Source organism: Buceros rhinoceros, unplaced genomic scaffold (assembly GCF_000710305.1).
Source record: "Buceros rhinoceros silvestris isolate BGI_N320 unplaced genomic scaffold, ASM71030v1 scaffold27917, whole genome shotgun sequence".
In the NCBI taxonomy this organism is placed as follows: domain Eukaryota; kingdom Metazoa; phylum Chordata; class Aves; order Bucerotiformes; family Bucerotidae; genus Buceros; species Buceros rhinoceros.
In genome coordinates, this window is record NW_010421977.1 from 10,503 (window position 1) to 28,155 (window position 17,653).

At 51.2% G+C, this 17,653-nt stretch overlaps 1 protein-coding gene across 1 annotated transcript; it reads left to right on the plus strand.

Annotated features, from left to right (window-relative positions):
• The first annotated feature begins 12,912 nt into the window (after positions 1-12,912).
• LGALS1 (lectin, galactoside-binding, soluble, 1) lies at positions 12,913-16,278 on the plus strand. Its single transcript, XM_010139902.1, has 4 exons — positions 12,913-12,950; positions 14,147-14,226; positions 15,544-15,715; positions 16,110-16,278. Exons 1-4 carry the CDS (start codon positions 12,942-12,944, stop codon positions 16,251-16,253), a joined length of 405 nt encoding a protein of 134 aa, XP_010138204.1. The 5' UTR covers positions 12,913-12,941; the 3' UTR covers positions 16,254-16,278.
• The last annotated feature ends 1,375 nt before the right edge of the window (positions 16,279-17,653 follow it).

The window sequence follows — 17,653 nt, forward strand, 5'->3', positions numbered from 1 at the left end:
ACTGTACAGACGCAGTTTGGCACTACTACTACTTGCTCGACGAGGGGATTATTATTAGGTTCGAAAGAGGAGGCCCTAGTCCTAGGGACAAGGTTTCACCCCCATCTTCTACTGACCTTTTTTCTCCAGGGCTAAGGGACGCTTTCCTTTGTCCCCCTTTCCTGTGTCCCAAAATACAGGGTGTGGTGTCTTCTCAGCATTAGTCACAGCTCTTTGTGGAGATAACATCTTTCTGCAAGCCATCTCCCTCACATGACAGCTAGCAGCCTTATAGGCATGGCAGCCCATCTTCTAGCCTTCATCCCACATCCCTTTATGGGTCCAAGAGGCCAGGAGGGCTTTGGAAGCAGATGGTCAGAGACACCTGACAGCTGCCTCTCCAGCATCCCACAGCCCCATGCAGCTGCAACCATCCTGACGAAGTGACTGCAGCAACCTGGCCTGCCTCTTTGCCTGTCCAAAAGTTCGACAACCCTGAAGCCACCATTTCCAATCTCACTGCATTTAGTGAACCAGTCCCAGCACAGATCCTGAACTTGCTCAGGCCACAATACCTGCCGGGCCCAGGAGCAACAGGTTTGCTGTTCCAAAAGGACAGCTGCCCCAAAGCAAGAACAGCGGCTGTTAGTTCCTATCCTCTCGCATCTTTCCGAATCGTTTAATAGCTTGCAGTACCTAAAGATCCTCTCAGTCCAGGCTTTTGGAAGCTCACAGGGTTTCCCTGGCTGGTCTTGGGAACCTGAGGAGGTGTTTTCCAGGAAGCCTGAGCCAGATGGACATTGCACAGTGCATGACAAGGTGAAGGTTGGTGTTTGGTGAGACCAGATCCCTCTAGCATGGCACTCTGCCCTGCCAGAGGGCTGTCCCAGACATCCAGCGATGAACACTAGTCCTGGGGTCTCTGCTCCTTTCTCTCTGATTCAGCTCCAGGGCTGAGCTTGGAGGGTCTGAGCAGCGAGGACGGATGTACTGGCCTCAGTGGTGCTCCTTTGTGGGTGCTGTCTGGGCCCAGGGAGGTCAACCAACTCTCTTGCCCTGAGGGATCCCTGCAGACAAGCAGCAATCCCAAGGCAAAAGGGGGGGAACAGGTAGCCCAGGATATATGGCTAGGTGTCCCAGTGCCAGGGTGGGGCTGCTCAGCCCTCTTGCCCAGCAAGAGATAGTGCTGGCACTGGTGTGAGAGGCTCTCAGCACAGCCAGAGAGCAGGAGGAGATGGGAGCACAGCAGCCACAGCAGCAGAGATTCTGCATAAGCCCCCACTGCCTCCTCAACCTGATATCCGTGTTGCAGGATGCTGCCTGGCTGAGTCTACGTGGAGGTTGTAGCAAAGTTCAGTAGCAGGTGTTCTGGCCAGAGAGATTTCTGGGAGGTGCCAGGTGTTGTCTGTGTTTTCCCTGCTGTACATGGGTCTGAACAGGGCTGGGGGGAGGAAGAGAGTGGATAGCGATGAAGCGCTAGAAAGTTTGAAGGAAGGCCAACTGAGACACCCTGAGAAACAAAGCAAGTAATAAAATCACAGAGAAAAACAGCGTTCCGCACCCAGCCGGGCCCACTCCTGGAGCTGCCAAAAAGGCATCTTTGGCTCAGAGGCAGGCAGTCATAAATGCAGAGAGAAACTTCACAGGGAGACAAGGTTTTACCTGTTGAGCAAGTTCAGGAGTACCTTCACCCACCAGCTGGGAGTGTTGAGCATGGTGTGGAGGTGAGGCAGGCAGTCCTCCCACTGCAGCCCTCAGCAGAGCAGGAGAGAGGGAGCAGCAGCCCTATTTCCTCTGTAGCATCCCGGCCAAGAGACCAGCTGGGCCATTTGTAGAGTGGACCAACTCCTAGGGAAGGTGGAGTGGCTGCCTGGGCCAAGTGGGGTAACCTCTTGTCATCGGTGGAGAGCCAGCTAGGGAAGGCTGAGTACCTTTGAAGTTTTGGCAGGCTGCTTGTGGTTTTGGCCACCCTTCTTGCACTCAAACCTTCACAGCTGGAAAAGCGGTCCTGTCCACTTGCAGGGCTGGCTCCCAGCCGCCCTGCGCCACCAGCCCTGATGGGTCCTTCTCTCGGCCACTGCTTTGTCTCCTGCGCTGCTCGTCCCCACTCACGGGCACAGGTCCTCTTCAGCTTGCTCAGCAGGTAAAACCCTCCCTGCCCATGAAGCTGAGCTCGCACCCCCAGGGCAGCTGAATAAAGCATCGTGTGGGCAAGCAAGGCCCTGTTCTGCTTTCTGCTGTTTTTCCTTCTCTTTCCCCCAAACAAACCAACCGCCACAAAGAGAGACAAACGCCTTTGTTTCCAAACTGGGAAGGACTGTCAGAACGGCATGTCTCCCTGCATCTTGTCAGGAGTTAGATAAGTCCCCAAGGGCCATGGAGAGCCCTGCTGCACAGCCCAAGTCCTTGCTGACAGTGCTATTGTTAAGAAGGGGTGCGTTTGGGAGGGCTGGGGCCTTTGCCCCCTGCCTGTTTCTCTACAGGAACATCATGGCTGATGCCTGCTTGCCCGAGGAGACTTCCCTCCCCAACAGCTCTTATCCTCAACAGACAGCAGCTTGGCACTTACCCAGGGGTGTGCAGGGAGATCCATGTTTCTGGACCTCTCCGTGTTCTCCTGGACTGGCAGGGACCCCACGTGGTGCCAAAACTGAGCTCTAAAGAAGTGGCCTTCCCTTGGGGCTGACCAGCACCAAGCTCACATTGCTCCAACCCAGCATCTGCACGCACACAGCAGTAGCCCTTGGGTTGCTCATTCCAGGAGCTCTTGGCCAGCAGAGCCAGGATGCTCACACTGCTCGGATTGGAGGACACCTCACCCAGAGCTTGGCTTAGGGCTGGGTCCTGCAAAAAGCCTGTCCCGCCTGGTGCAAGGTCACACAACAATAGACCCTGTGAGGACATTGCTTTCCCTCTAAAGCTACCCCTTTATCATGAGCTTGACCCGGAGACTACTCTCATCTCCCCATCTTCCCTTTGCATGGGAGGAGATGCATTATATTACAGCTCGAACCTGCCTGACTAAATTTAGCCAGTGCAGAGGCCGGGAGAACCTCCCTGGTTCTCCCTGTTTGCTTTGGTGGGAATGGAAATGACACATCCTTGCTGTCACCTGCTTCTGGAGCAAATGCCCAATGGCTGGAGGCTGGTACCTCTCAGATGTCCAGCATTTTTTAAACTAATCAACCCTGCACAAGAAAACTCTAAGACTTAAGGCCATGGACCTCCAGAGTGAGAGTGAACGGGTGTGAGCAAGCCCTCCAGAGCCAGGGACAAGGGACACCACAGGAACCATGTCAGTGTGATCTCTGAAACATCACCAGCCTAGGGTCTGGAATAGAAGGGGAAGTCAGACAGGTTTAGAAACCCTCTTGGGTAATTGCCATCAGTAGCTGGAGCCAAGAGGAAATGATAAATGCCCCTCTGTCCAGGAGTGAGCTTCAGGGGTCCCAATTCTGCTCCTTGATGCTTCTGTCTCATCACGTTCACAGAGATGTGCCCAATGTCTTCTCCCATCCTCAGGCAGTGCCTTCTACCCTTCCCTTCTGCACCATTTGTTTTGCTTTTGCCAGGGTAATTGCTAAATACATCGACAGCTCTCAGGGATCAGCACCCTGGGTTTAAGGGCTGAGCCCACTGCTGGTGAAGTGGCCCTTGGCCTCGTGGTGTATCTGGTGAACCTGCTGTGAGGTGAACAGACCTGCTCCATAATGGATGCCTCACAGACTGGCTACCTATGGGTTATTTAGGGTATATCCAAAAATACCTGGCTGTCTGATGGATCGTCCTTACCTTCTATGCTGGGAGAAAAGAGCAGATTTCATGCTGGGAGCATGCCACCAAATCACTGGCGCACGGATGCTGCATGTGAACATCCACCCCTCTTATCCCAGACTCCTGCTGCAAAGAGGCTAAGAAGATGGTGACACCATGTCTAAGCAACCATTTGCCCCACCTCTGACCCTACTCCCCACCAAAATATCTCTCAACCAGTAATCTCTCAACCAGTAGCCCGTGGGCCAACGATGCTTCATAAAATCCTCAAAGCCGTCCCTTAGAAAAGCCCTGCTGCCAATGCATGTGGCCAAGCAGCCAGCTGGCATGTCAAGATCTGCACCCCTGGCAAAAGTCAGGAATTTGTCAGTCCTCAGCCTCAATGCCCATCATAACAAGAGCAGCACTACAATCCCATAGAACAAAGCCATGTTGTTTACTTGGGCGTTAAGGTATCAACGTGCTCCCCTCCCTTCTCCCAAGCCACCCAGCTATGCTGGGATATGAGCTGGTCCCTGATGTTCTTCCAGAAAAATGAGATTGTTCTTTGTTTGTTTGGGAAAGGCTGAGGAGCCCAACCTTGGGGCACAGGGCAAAATAGCAGGAGAGTACATCTGTGCCACCAGCGCTGGGGGAGTGTGAGCTCCTGTTCCTGATGAAACGGCCGGTATTGCCACCCCACCAGCTGCTGTTGTGAACCTGTCCTGGCTCCAAATCTGAGGCAGGGAACCAAGGAGATCCCAAGTGTGGATCCTATCTTTTGCCATAAGGTGTGGGACGTTGACACCTGGACTGGGCTGAGTGTCTGAAGCTGGGTCTTCCCAAGTGCTGTAGGCCCACAAAGCCCAGCTTTGATATCAGTGGAGTACTTCAGCCTGGGGAGCAGAGGAAGACGGAGAAGCCAGAGATGAGGAAGAACAAGCACATGTGTGGGACATGATGACAGATAGGCGTGCTTTCTGGCCCGGGTAGAGATGGCTCTGCAAACGGGTTCCTCAGAGAGATTCACTGGCAAATACTCCCGAAAGAGTGACACAGCCTCACTGCAGCAGTGACATGCATGTGCCTGCAAGCCCCAGAGGGTGCCTAGGTCCCCTTTGCAACAAGGTGGGAACCAACAGCATTGCAGGGGATGACACATCCCAGGGCTTCCCACTGCCTCCAAACCACGATAGCATCACAGAGGAGCGCCCTGCACTTTCTCTCCCCAAATAGCATGAGCCTCAGGGAAGGGAGGGTGCCGAGCCCTGCCGAAACACCCTCCCATTCAGCCGCTGATCCCAACAGTTAACAGACAGACAGACAGCTTGCTAGCGAGAAGGTAATTGTTCCAGCTGGCTGCAGGGTGGAAGGCAGCAGCTGCCTAGCAGGGCTCAGCACTGCCTAACAGTTTGGGGAACCAAGTGAGGGATGGCACATGAAGCTGAAACCCCTGAGGGAGTTTTAGAGGCCCCCAGTCAAGAAGTGAAGAGGAGGCTGCACGGGCTTTGGGGACAGAAGGATGTGTCCCCATTGGGGAGTGACAAGCTATACCACCTGCAGGACCCCAAGAGAGTGCAGGAGCCTGTCTACCCAAGACAATCTTTTCTCCAGCTCCCGCTGCCTGGCAGGGCCCCGTTGCCCCTTGGAAAAGCCAAACTGGCCTTTTGCTTGACTTAGCTTCAGCTCAGCTGAATGCCTTGTGGTCCCATGTGCTTTGGAGACTCTCCAAGCATGAGAGGTGCCCCTAACGCTGTCTCGTGGACTGGCTGCAGGCAAACGCATTCGCCAAAGCAGATGCAGTGGCCCATGCAGGTACATCTCAGTGAGAAAAACCTGTTGCGCTCCAGGCTCCCCGCCAGCCTCACCTCCTGATCGGCTCTGATGCTATTTCTGCCATATGTGGAGACTAATATCACATCCCACACCCTACGTACCACTTTGCATGCACAAAAAAAACGAAAGGGTGTTTTCAGGCTTCTTCATCATTCCTACTGCCAAACCTATTCAAGGCAACCTTTCTCCTCAGGATTTTTCCACACTGGTTTTTACACACATCACTTGCTTAAAAATGGCATGCAGCTGAGTTTCGGTCTCAAGGGTGTTGCAGGAGAACATGCCTGTATTCCACAAGCATACTTCTCCTGAGCACTATTGCTTGGAAGAGCTGAAACCAGCATCTGGGTTGCTGTAACATGTTGAAACACAGCATCCATTTACAGTTTGCATATTAAATACAGCAAACAAACCTCTGCCCAGAGTGTCTCAAAAGTCACTTTAACAGACAACAACCTGAGACAGGGAATATGCCTCGGCAGGTCATTTCTAGGCTTGAGCTAGGCTCAATAAATGACAGGTTTCTAAGGAACCTCAAGGACACCAGTTTGAGTATTACAGCAGTGCAGAGCCGGTGGCCACAGCCAGTCAATAGCCTGCAGCTCTCCTGCTCTGGCACAGCAGTGCCAAAACATCTGACCCTCCAGCGTGGAGCTGCATTTTCTTGCCTTTCAACTGCCAGCACTAACCTGCAGCTCAGTAATATTTCTTAGCGTCATATTTTAGCATAATATTCTCTCTCTCACTTGAAGCAGTGGCACTGGGCTTAGGTTGCAGGCCCTCTGGAAGTCATTAGCCAATGTCCAGACTAATGATGGCACTGTTTTCCCCGCTGTAGTCAGCATTTGCTGAGCTTGTGGCTCTGCTTTTGAAACACGTCATTTCTTAAATGTTGGGTTTGAAGCCTCGCCTGCAGAGCCCACAGAGCCTGAACAACGCATGCTGCACTTCAACTCGTTTTCACTTCTGTCTTTTCCTTTCTTTCTTTCTTCAACTTGATTTATTTAAAGAAAATTGGAAATTCATGCCACTAGTCTGAAGTAGATTTCCCATTTTCTTTAAATGAGAAAGGTATTATCAGTTTCAAACTGCGTTGGCAGGGTTTTATGAGGTCCCTAATGGTACTTTTCCTACAGAAAAACTTGAGCCTTACTACATTCCCCTTCCAGCTCTCCCCAGTCTTCTGTCCCCCTCTTGTTTCCGCAGCCTGACCTCCCGCAACACTTTTCTTAACCTGCATTTGCAGCTTTTGGAAATCTTCTACGTGCAGCAATCACCGGGGCTGGGCTGTGTCTTTGAGAGCAACCACACTGTGTCAAACCCAAGATCTTGCTTTCCTAAAGCATCAGGCCACCCCTCCTTGATTTGCTTTTGCTGTGCCGCCCTGGGCCAAGTGCCCTTAATCCAAAATGCAAACGTCCTGAAGCCTTCCCGACCAGTCACCACCTGGCTGGGATTAAAGATCTGCTAACTCCACTGATTCAGCCTCACAGTCAGGATCGTTCTTGTCCAAGTTCATCGAAGGCTTGGCACTTTTTTGCTGTGCTGGTAGTATTTCTAGCACCGTCAGGCAAAGAGTCCTCCTGCATATCAACAAGGCAGGGAAGATAACCCAGATCAGTGGGTGGCTTCTTGCTGTTCTTACATGCTACAAGGGTGCTCAAATGGCTTGGACCAGCCATCTCCACAGGCTGACACAGGCTGATCCATGCTGCCCACAGCCATGACCCAATACCGGCTCCCTCCTTTGCCTCCTAGCCAGGGCGCTATGCCCATCCCACAGCCACAGGGATACCATCTCGGCTGGCAGACCAGGAGCTCTCCCTTCCCCATCAACCACTGCAAAGCCCACCAGCTGTGCCCAAGCCCAGGGAGGGTTTACACCCCAGAGGCGAGATGGAGCCCAGTGTGAGTAGACAGAGCTGCAAAGAAGAAGGTGGGGGGCACACGTTTGTGGAGCTCCAGAGACGGACTTCGAGGTGTGTCTAACGCATCTCAAGTGTTGTTAGTGTGAGCAGGAGTCTTCCCCAAGCTGTACTTCAGGCTTGCCCAGATAAATCACCTTGTCCAGGTACCCTCTGATAACATTTGCAGGATTTTCTTCACCACTGGGGAACATATTTCTGTACTGATTTAATAAAAGCAGAGATTCTGGAGTCGGCAGGAGCCAGAGCCTCACAGATGGCTCCTAATGCAGGAAATTGGACGTGGTTGAAAACATTTCAGCAGGCAAAGCTTGGGAGATCCTGGTGTGGGGCTCTGTGTCCGCGAGATAATAAATATGAGTTTAGCACACCTAATCCTGAATTTAAAATACCACAATCCACATGACACAAAGTGGTTAAACAGGTGCAAAGATGCTCTCCCAGTGGAAAGATGTTGCAAATCGCTGAAGGAGTAATTGCAGCTGAAACAGGCTTTTACCAGCTGGAGATCAATGTAAGCAGGTGGACTTCAGTCACGTAGTCCATGGGCTTTTCTGCCGGGCCCTTTCCCAGTCCTTCATGGTCATGACTTGGGATGCTTCGTCTACCGCTGCATCCCTCACACGCAGATCTGGGAGAAGATCTTCCCTCTTTTGCTTCAGATGCTTGCCTGACTGGGATATTTCTTTGGCAGCTGCCAAACCACCTTGGTTAGAGCCACCCAACAGCTCAACCCAGCAGTTCAACTCAGCCCCACAACTTGAAGTAGCTGGACTCCAGCCGTCAGCATGCAGGACCAGTCTGGGTATGCTGAGGCATACCAGCGCCTACCAGCTAGACCAGAAGGCAGGCCCCAAATCAAAGCTTCTCACGATGAGGAAACTCACCCTTAGCAATCAGGTTTCCCTCTTCGACCTAAGCTGAACTACAGCGTGGAGTTGGGAGGGGTGGGGATGTGCATGGGGAAAGCTGTAAGCTCAAGAAACCATGCCATCTCAGCATGGAGAGATCAAGACAGGCACTTTGGGTGTCAAATAGAGCGCGGGAAGAAGGCCAAGGCCCTAGAAGAAGAGTTACAACAAAAACCACAGGCAGCCCTAGGTGTCCTGTCCCTTTTACAGGAATGATGGGTCATGGCCAGAGTCTGGGGATGAGCTCAGGCCCCAAAGGCAGCAGCAGTTCTTCAAGAACTGTGTGGGATTGCTCACCATACAAGGTCAATTTGCAGTTTCCAAGGAGAAGTGAGCAGATGGGGACATTGTGCAAGGAAAGGCTAGCAAGAGGGCAGCGAGTCGCTCCCAGGAGCCAGGCTGTCTCTGAAATGCAAGCCACAGCAGAGGTATCTGGGGTTAGGACCTGACTGGGGTGCTTAACCTCTTGCACAGGACATAGTCCTCTTACAAAGAGGAGCTGAGGGAACTGGGATTGTTTAGTCTGGAGAAGAGGAGGCTCAGGGGAGACCTTATTACTCTCTACAACTGCCTGAAAAGAGGTTGTAGAGACGTGGGAGTTGGACTCTTCTCCCACGTGACAAGTGACAGGACTAGAGGTAACAGCCTCAAGTTGCACCAGAGGAGGTTCACGTTGGATATTAGGAAAACTTTCTTCACCGAAAGGTTTGTGAAGCATTGGAACAGGCTGTCCAGGGGGGTGGTGGAGTCCCCATCCCTGGAAATGTTTAAAAGACATATAGATGCGGCACTGAGGGACATGGTTTAAGGACTCTGGCAGTGCATGGTGAATGGTTGGACTTGATGATCTTAAAGGTCTCTTCCAACCAGATGATTCTGTGATTCTGTGATGGTGTGATTTCTGGCCTTACACACATCTGCTGTCCGTGAATTTGGTCTGTTCCTGTCATGGCAGCTGGCTCTTCTACACTCCTATCTCCTGTTCTGACACACAATCCCAGTTTGAAGAAAACAGGTGCAGATGCAAACACCACCTGCCTCACCCTCATAACCAGGGATGAGGCATTGCTGAGGTAATATCCCACAGACATTACACCCATCTCCACCCTTGTATCTCCCTCTGGCCAGGAGTTTGGCATGGCCAAGAGCACTCTTGCAGCAGTAGCATCAGGTCCAGTCACTCCCTTTGGCTTAGGCAAAGATCTTTTACCTCCCAAGGTACATTGCAGATCAGTGGCTCTACCTCTAATGCAAAATAAGAGTTTGTAATGTGATGCAGGAGAGCTCTCCTGGTGAGGAATAGCCTGGCTGGAAGGGTGGAGGAAAAGGGACCTACCTCACTGCTGAGTTCCCACACAGCAGGATATGTCTATGCCATCAAGGTCTGTTGTGATCTGTCCTCATCTTCCTCATCTTCATCCTTTGCAGATCACATGGACCCATAATATAATGGCACATCCCCTATCTGGCTGACCTGGTACACACTGGTAAGGAATGAGGTGATGAGGGGGATGGCAAGTACTAGTAAGCTTGGCTCTGCCCTTCTCAACCCAGACCGGCTCTTTCTATGCCACATGGCTCCTGAAAATAACAGGCAAGCACCCTGCATCTTCAGTGGGGTGGAACAGGTGCCAGTGCAGCTGGGGACACCATCTCTGGTGTGCCATCAGGGTACGCAGGAACTTACCCTCCCATTAATTCAGCCACAGCTTGTGAGGATGCTGATCCTGGAGGTTTAGATTTTGTCACCCCATCATGGTGGCTCCAACCCAGAGGAAGGAAGGGAGACATGATGGAAGTAGCCTATGGGCTACAGGCAATGGGACACCCCATGGCCTCCTTGCCTGTGTTATTAGCCTGTTGTGTTAATGCCATTTAATTCAAGGTTCCTTGAAAGCCACCAGAGACACCTGAACTTCCATCAGGCAAACACAGACTGCCCAAGGTAGATTCAAGCCTGAAGGCTGAATTTCCTTGATGTGAATAGCCCGTCCAATGTCTCCTCTGGGAAGTATCCCCTCCTCATTACCCATGTTATCCTGGACCCAGTCTCTAATCTTCCCAGCAGCATTTGGAGGAAGGTCCCTGGACAGACGTGGTTCAAGTCGCTGGTGGCTGCTAAGGGTGGATTACAGCACCCTGCTGCCAGAAACACTGCAGGAAACACAAGACTTACCCTGACCTTTTAAATGGCCTCCCCTATCTCCAGCTCTAAGTGAGCAAATATCTACACATTCCCTTCCCTGTCCAATACTTCTTGCAAGGGAACAGTCCCTCCTAGGCGGGCCCCTGCAACCTGCTAGACCATGGTTCTGGCAGCAGCTTATCTTCTTGGAGAAATGTCCGGGGTCCTTTGCAGGGGTTCAGTCTCACAAAGATCTGAAAGGAACTGATTTAATTACACTTACGTCCCGAGCAGTGGGAAGCCTGCTCTAGTTACTTTTTTCTCCTGCTGGTATGGAGCAATTCTCCTTGTCCCACACGCTACGGAAGGTACCAGGCTCAAGTGCTGAACCCTGAGGCAGATTTTCAGAGGGGGCAAGAGGAAAATAGCATGTCAGAGCAGAGAAGCCCACTTTGGCTTTTTCTCCAGCCTTCTTGTATGATCAGCGACCTGGACAAAGGCTGGAGACTTTCCATGCCCTTCTTTCCTGGTTTTGGCTGGGATAGAGCTAATTTTCCTTCTTAAGGGCCATGTTGTGGACTTAGTATGGGAATTGGTATGTGAAGAATGCCCATAATAATACTCTGACGTTTTCAGTTGTTGCTAGGAAATCAAGGGCTTTTCAGCTTCTCATGAATTGCTGGTGTGCAGATGCTCGAGAAGCTGGAGGGGAGCATGGCCAGGACAGCTGACCCGAACTAGCCAAGGGGATGTTCCATACCATAGAGCGTCGTGGTCAGTGTGTGAGCTGGGGTGAGTTGGCTGGGGTGGGTCAGACGCTGCTTGGGCTGCATCGGTCAGTGGTGGTGAGTAATTGCATTGTGCATCACTTGTCTGTTCTTGGGTTTGATTTCTCCCTCTGTTTTTGCTATATTCCTTTTTATTACAATTATTATTGCTATTATTATTTATTATTGATGTTGTTATTATTACATTTTGTTTTATTTTAGTTATTAAATCATTTTTATCTCGACCCATGAGTTTTGCCACTTTTTCAGTTCTTCTCCCTATCCCACTGGGAGGGAGGAGGAGTGAGTGAGCGGTTCCATGCTTAGCTGCTGGATGTGTTAAACCACAACACCTTCCCAGCTCCAGCAGACAGGAGGGTCTGGCATTGATGGCACCAGCTGGAAACAACTAGAAGTGGCAGCCTGGGTCGTGTTTTTGGGGGACACCTCTGGGGTTGTGCTTGATGGCAGTAAGAGGAGTGGGGATCACATCCTCAGGAGATGGGGAACTGATGGGCCTCATAGAAAAAGAAAGTTTTTCAGTGAGTTTCAGTTCTGGGCCTCTTCAGGAAATCATTAAGCATCTTATGATTTAGAGACAAATATGCAAGACAAGGAGAGCTTTGAACCACAGGCTTGGCCTACTGCCTGAATTTTTTCCCTCATCTTCCAGTGTAATTACAGTTGAACCATGTAGTAATTTGGTAAGTTTTTCCAAAGGAATCCTTTCACTCAGAGTGAATCATACTTGCCACAAAGAGAACATGGAGGCAGATAAAAGACACAGAGATCCTATGGCTTATTGTGATAGAGCATTTTGCCCCCATCCTCTTGTTCCTCAGCTCCCAAAGTGTGCCCACGGTAGGCGCAAGAGCCAGGCACTGAGCTTTGCTGTGCAATTCCTTCCCATTCCACCAAGACCGCTTCTTTTTGGCTTGCAGCACCCTACAGCCAAGAAGAACTGCATGGTTTTGAGGGTGTCATGGGTCTCTGCGGAAAGGGGGGTATTTTCTCTCCTTTGGTTCCTCTGCCTACAAGAGCTTGTGGTAAGAGAGGGGTCAGCAGCCAGGCAGCTTCTGGGGATAGCAAGACTTGTTAATGCAGCTGGGCGACCCTGGCTCCAGCTTCAGTCCTCTGCTCCTGAAGTCTCACCTGGACCACCAAGCATTTCTGAGTAACTGTCTGTGCTCAGTGATTTCTCCTGCTCCTGGTTTAGCCAGAACTAACGAGCCCAGCCCTCCTCCCAGATCATTCCCGCCAAGTCTCAATCCATCTGAATATTTTCTGTGTGGGATAAAAGCTCTGGATAGTAAAACACTCATTGTAAAACTATTTTCCATTGGCTTAGCAGCCACACACAGCTGGATCTCCTCTTGGAGTGGCCAGCAGCCAGCTTGGAAGAACTGGCTTTAGCATCCTGGAAAGAAGTCTGGGTGGGAGGAGGCAGCTCTGCCTGACAAGCCCTCCCTCCTCCAAAAGCCAACTCCTCCCACCCTTTCCTCCATCTGATTGGCAGGTGGGGTAGAGAAGGGCTGGGACAACTCAGCTCTCCATCTATTTAAAGGCAAGGGTGGGGCCCCTTCAGCTACTTGCCTACAGCTCTTGCACCTTGGTGGAGAGGAGCGCTAGCCTGCAGACCAGCACCATGTCTTGCGTGAGTAGAGAAAGGGATGGGGCAGCTTTGCTGGAGGTGGCACTTCATAGGGTGCGACTGTGGGGAATGTGTTAGCTTGGTGCAAGGGCACTTGCATTGTCCTCTGCTATCTGCTCATCAGCCCCTGGCTCTGCTAGAGCTGGGTGCCTGCTGCTGGGCATGAAGGCTCCTTGATGTACCCAGTACAGAGGGGGAGCTGCTATTTCTTGTCCTGGCAGGAGTGGTTTGGGTCTTTTCCTGCGGGATCCCTGTGGAGAGGTACGTGGGGGTCCTTGCTGGGTTGGCTCCCAAGCTGGGGTAACCTGTTTTACAGCAGCTCTGCTCTGAGGAAGCAGCTGCAGTAATATTTATTGGTCTCTGAGCATCTCTTCTGGGCAGCCTTGCTGCTTGCTGTCTGGCTGAAGTTTTCATGAGTCACTGAATCGATATCGTTTCCTTTCTCATAAGGAAATGTGCTGTGCAGAAGTGTCCTTCTGTGAGTATCAAGGATTGCTGGGGAGATGCTTGTATCAGAAGAGTGATTGCACTTTTATTTATCTTTCATTAGACAGAGGGTGATTAATTAGGGAGGGTCCCAGGTGCGAGGTTATTTATTAAAGTGAGTTCAGGGAAAGATTCTTAGTATTCTTGGGGTTGTGCCTCTGCTGAGAGAAAATGGGTGCATATGGGTTTACTAGGGTATTTTGGATCTCCGAGAGAAAAGGTGGAAGAAGGGTGTGTATGTGGAGCAGGTGAATGTTATTGCAAATGCAGAGCCTACAAAAAATCCCACTCCTTGGGAGCTGGGTAGCAAAGTGTCTGAGACACTAGAACTGGAAATCTTAGCCAGGAGAAGGGAGTGGAGGCTCCATCCCTGCACAGCCAAGCTTGTCTGGGACTATGTGAGCCCCACGAGGCATATGATATGTTTGGGACAGGGTGGGTGTGGTGGAAGGTTGCAGGTGCTTATGTTTCGCTGCTGTGAAATACAGGTATGTTGATGAGAGCAGTAGGAGAAAGGTTGGGAAATGGGACATGTGACTGGAGTAACTTCTCTGGGATGTCCCTGGTGCAATGCCCTAGAGGAAGGGAGCTTCCCTGTCTCTCCAGCCATCCAAAGCAATGCACTGTCTTGCAAGGCAGCAAGGAGAGCTGCCAAGTCAGAGCAAGTGAGCCAGCAGGTACTGAGCTAATGTCTCTGCCTCCATGTTCCCCAGGGACCAGTATGCACCAACTTGGGTCTCAAGCCTGGCCAGCGCCTCACTGTCAAGGGGAAAATTGCACCAAGTGCCAAGAGGTAAGCTGTGCTGTGCTACCAGGGCACCACACTGAGTTGTCTTCTGCTGGTGGAAACAGAAGGAATCCCTTCCCTTGGGTGGGAGAGGAGCAGAGTTCCTCTGGAGTTAGAAGTAGAAGGAGTTAACACCAGCAGGGCTTCTCAGTGAGTCATCGTCTAATGCACACTGCAGACGCACACTACTGCCAAGGGGCTGAGCCAAAGCAGATGTGCAGCTGCGTGCACCGGCAGCGACCATATCCTCTCTAGTGCAGTGTAAAGGAAGCAGAAGTGGTTTCTGTTCAGAGATTTGAGTTGAGACCATCCCTGCAGCTACATTCTCTCTCCTGCATGAAGATAGCCCAGGAGTAGGAGCACAATTACAGTGCCTTTCTTCACTGGGCAGGAGGAGATTATAGCCCAAGCAGCTGGGAGGTCTTGGATGCTCTGAGATGCAGCTCCAACTAATGGTGCAAAGGGAAAGGCTGCATGTTGCAGCAGGGGATCTCAGGCTGTTGAAGTTTGCTTTCTCCCAGTGGAGATGCTTGTCATGTGCAATGGGGGAAGGTGATGAATGGGCAGCTGGGAGTAAGTAGAAGTGTGCTTCTACATGAGCAGGGATTAGGGTGGCTGAGACACCCAGGGAAGCCTCTGCAGCAGCACCCAACCCTTGTGCAGCTCTGTGGCTGGTGGGGCCTCTAGGTGCAGCACTAGCTGTGTTCCAGGAAACATGTCCCAGCTCTTTGCAGTGCCTTTGAAGTTTGATAGCATTGGAGTGAAGCCTCCTGGGCTTTCTCTTGCCAAATAATATGCCTCCTCTTTTCTTGTCTGAGTAAGAAGCCTGGAGGCAAGGTGGACACTGGGCTAGGAAGCTGCTTCCTCCCACTGCCTTTGCAGATGCTCTGGGATAGCTAATGACATGGTAATTATTTCAGCTGCCTGCAGGCTGGGGAGAAGGCAAGCAGGGTGCAGCACCAGCTAACTGTTTGGAGCTGAAAGGAAATCTGAGAAAAGCAACTGTCTCCTTGGGAGCTGGTTTGGGTGCAGGCTAATTTCCTGTTCAGGGCTAAGTTAAAAGCTTGTTCTTGTTAAAAGCTTTGTGGAAATTAAGTGCTGTCTCTGCTAGGGATAGCACTGTGGGGCCTATCTCCCCTGCAGAGGAGGTAGCCTTTACTGACACAGCACCATCTTCTTAGGGAAGTTGCACAGTTCAGCAAAGGGTTTCTCTTTGGTTATTCTCAGCTGGGCCTGAAGCAACAAACCCACAGATGTTCATGATAATGAGCAACATGCTGCCATATTATTGATTGATAGTATTGATGATGTCTTTCTCTGCAGCTTTGTGATGAATTTGGGGAAGGATCCTTCCCACCTTGGGCTTCACTTCAACCCCCGTTTTGATGCTCATGGTGATGTGAACACCATTGTGTGCAACTCAAAGAAGGTGGAAGAGTGGGGTGCAGAGCAAAGGGAGACTGTCTTCCCTTTCCAGAAGGGGGGCACTGCTGAGGTGAGGCCTGGAATGCACTGTCTGTACCTGCCCTGGTGAAGGGAGGGTGTTTGGAACAGGACACCCAGCTGTGGGTGCTGTCTTCAGACTGTCTATACAGCATGTGGCTGACTTCTGCTTGGCCAGTGCCACTATTCAGGGCTCTGAGCAGTGGCAGAGGGTGGGGATCAAATGTTCAAGCTCCACCTAGCTCTAAGGGATGTTGTTATTGAACTGAGCAGGGAATAGGCATCTCTTGGGAAACCAGAATAACACTCCTGCTCTTGAAGAGCAGGTTATGGTGCTGAGCATGTTCACCCTGTACAGCAGAGGGTGACTCTGCATTGCTGCAGAAGGGGAAGGCTTGACAGTCTCTTGGCAGAAACTTTCTCTGACTTTTCCATTTGTCTTGCAGATCACTTTCATCATCAACCCAAATGATGTGACAGTCCACCTGCCAGGCCACCAGTTTTCGTTCCCTAACAGGCTTGGTCTCCCTGTCTTTGACTACTTTGATACACAAGGGGATTTCACGCTCCAGTCCATCAGCTGGGAATAACTTCCTCTGACACATCCATCTCAAATACAGAAAAAGTGATCAATAAATAAGAGTTTTGTTCTACCCAGTCTCATCTGTTTCCTACTGCAAGTCCACACAAGTTGGTCATCTTGCTGGAGGGGTGGGGGGAGGAGGGTAGCCAACTTTGCTTGAGTACCATATCTGGGTGGGATTGTGCCAGTCTTGGCCCTTGAACTTGTGAATGGACAAGAGGGGGAGGCTCAAAAGTCTGGGAAGGGAGGAGGTAAAAAGCCCAAGGAGAGTCTTGGGAGGAAACACTAGGGCTAGAAGTGACAAGGAGGGAGAGCAGAAGGGCCTTGTAGGCAAAGTCACCTAAAAATCTATCTGTCCCTGAACTAAGGATCTGTGGCTGGCCTCTGACAGGCTTTAGTTGCTGTGCTAGGTAAACCTAGTGGGGCACAAAGTGAGAGGAAATTCCTCAGTCATGCTAGCTTTGGCCTGTGCCTCTCTCTAGAGGCTGGTCTAGGTTACAACATGGCTCTTGGGACTTCTTGCTCTTGCATGGGGACAGCAGTAGAAAAGGATGTCTTGCTGGGTGTGGTACAGCATGTAGTGGTCTCCTCAAGCAAATCCTTTCTTGCAGTGACTGCAGAAGCACAAACACTGTTGAACCATAGCTCATGTGGCACGTGAGGGCAGTAACCTGCAGGGATCTGGTTTTATTCTGCCCCATGTGCCTTGCCTGCCTGGTACATCCAGAGCTGGGAGAGTTATCAATGCCCAGATGGGGTGTGGGATGCTAAGGATGTGTCTGCTATGGTTTTGTTAGCTGTTCATTCAAATTAGCCCACACGAGCCTGCACAATTCTCAGTAAAAACAGAGGATAGCCTCTGGGGCGTCTGGAGATGCTGAGGTGTGTTTGATGTCACAATATAGTCCTCACTGGTCTGTGGGTCATTGTGCAAGGTGTTGGTCAGTCAAGCCTGAGAAGGATGGACCATATGTTTGGGTCCTCACTTCCAGACTTGGTTGCGAGCAACATGAAGCACAACCAACCTGATGTCCCACAAGGGCTCCCTGCAGGCCTGGCTGGGCTGATATCTACGATTAAGCAGTTGCAGAGCAGTTGGAGCATGGGAACTTGCTCCTATGACAGCAGTGCCTCCTGTTCTTGCTCCATAGTTCATGAGGCCCTCATGAGGGCCTGTGTCTCAGGCACCCATGCAGAGAGAGGCTTGGCTGCTAGGAATTGGGGGGCTGAGAAAGAAGAGAGAGCTGAGTTGGAGACAAGGGCTCAAATGGGCATTTAAGCTGGGAGGCTGGTTTAACAGCAACTGAGCACCATGCAGCTGCCTGTTCATTCCTCTCCTCTCGCAGTGGGATGGGGAGGAGAATCGTAAAAAAAAAAAATAAACCCAGTGCATATATTAAAACTCCT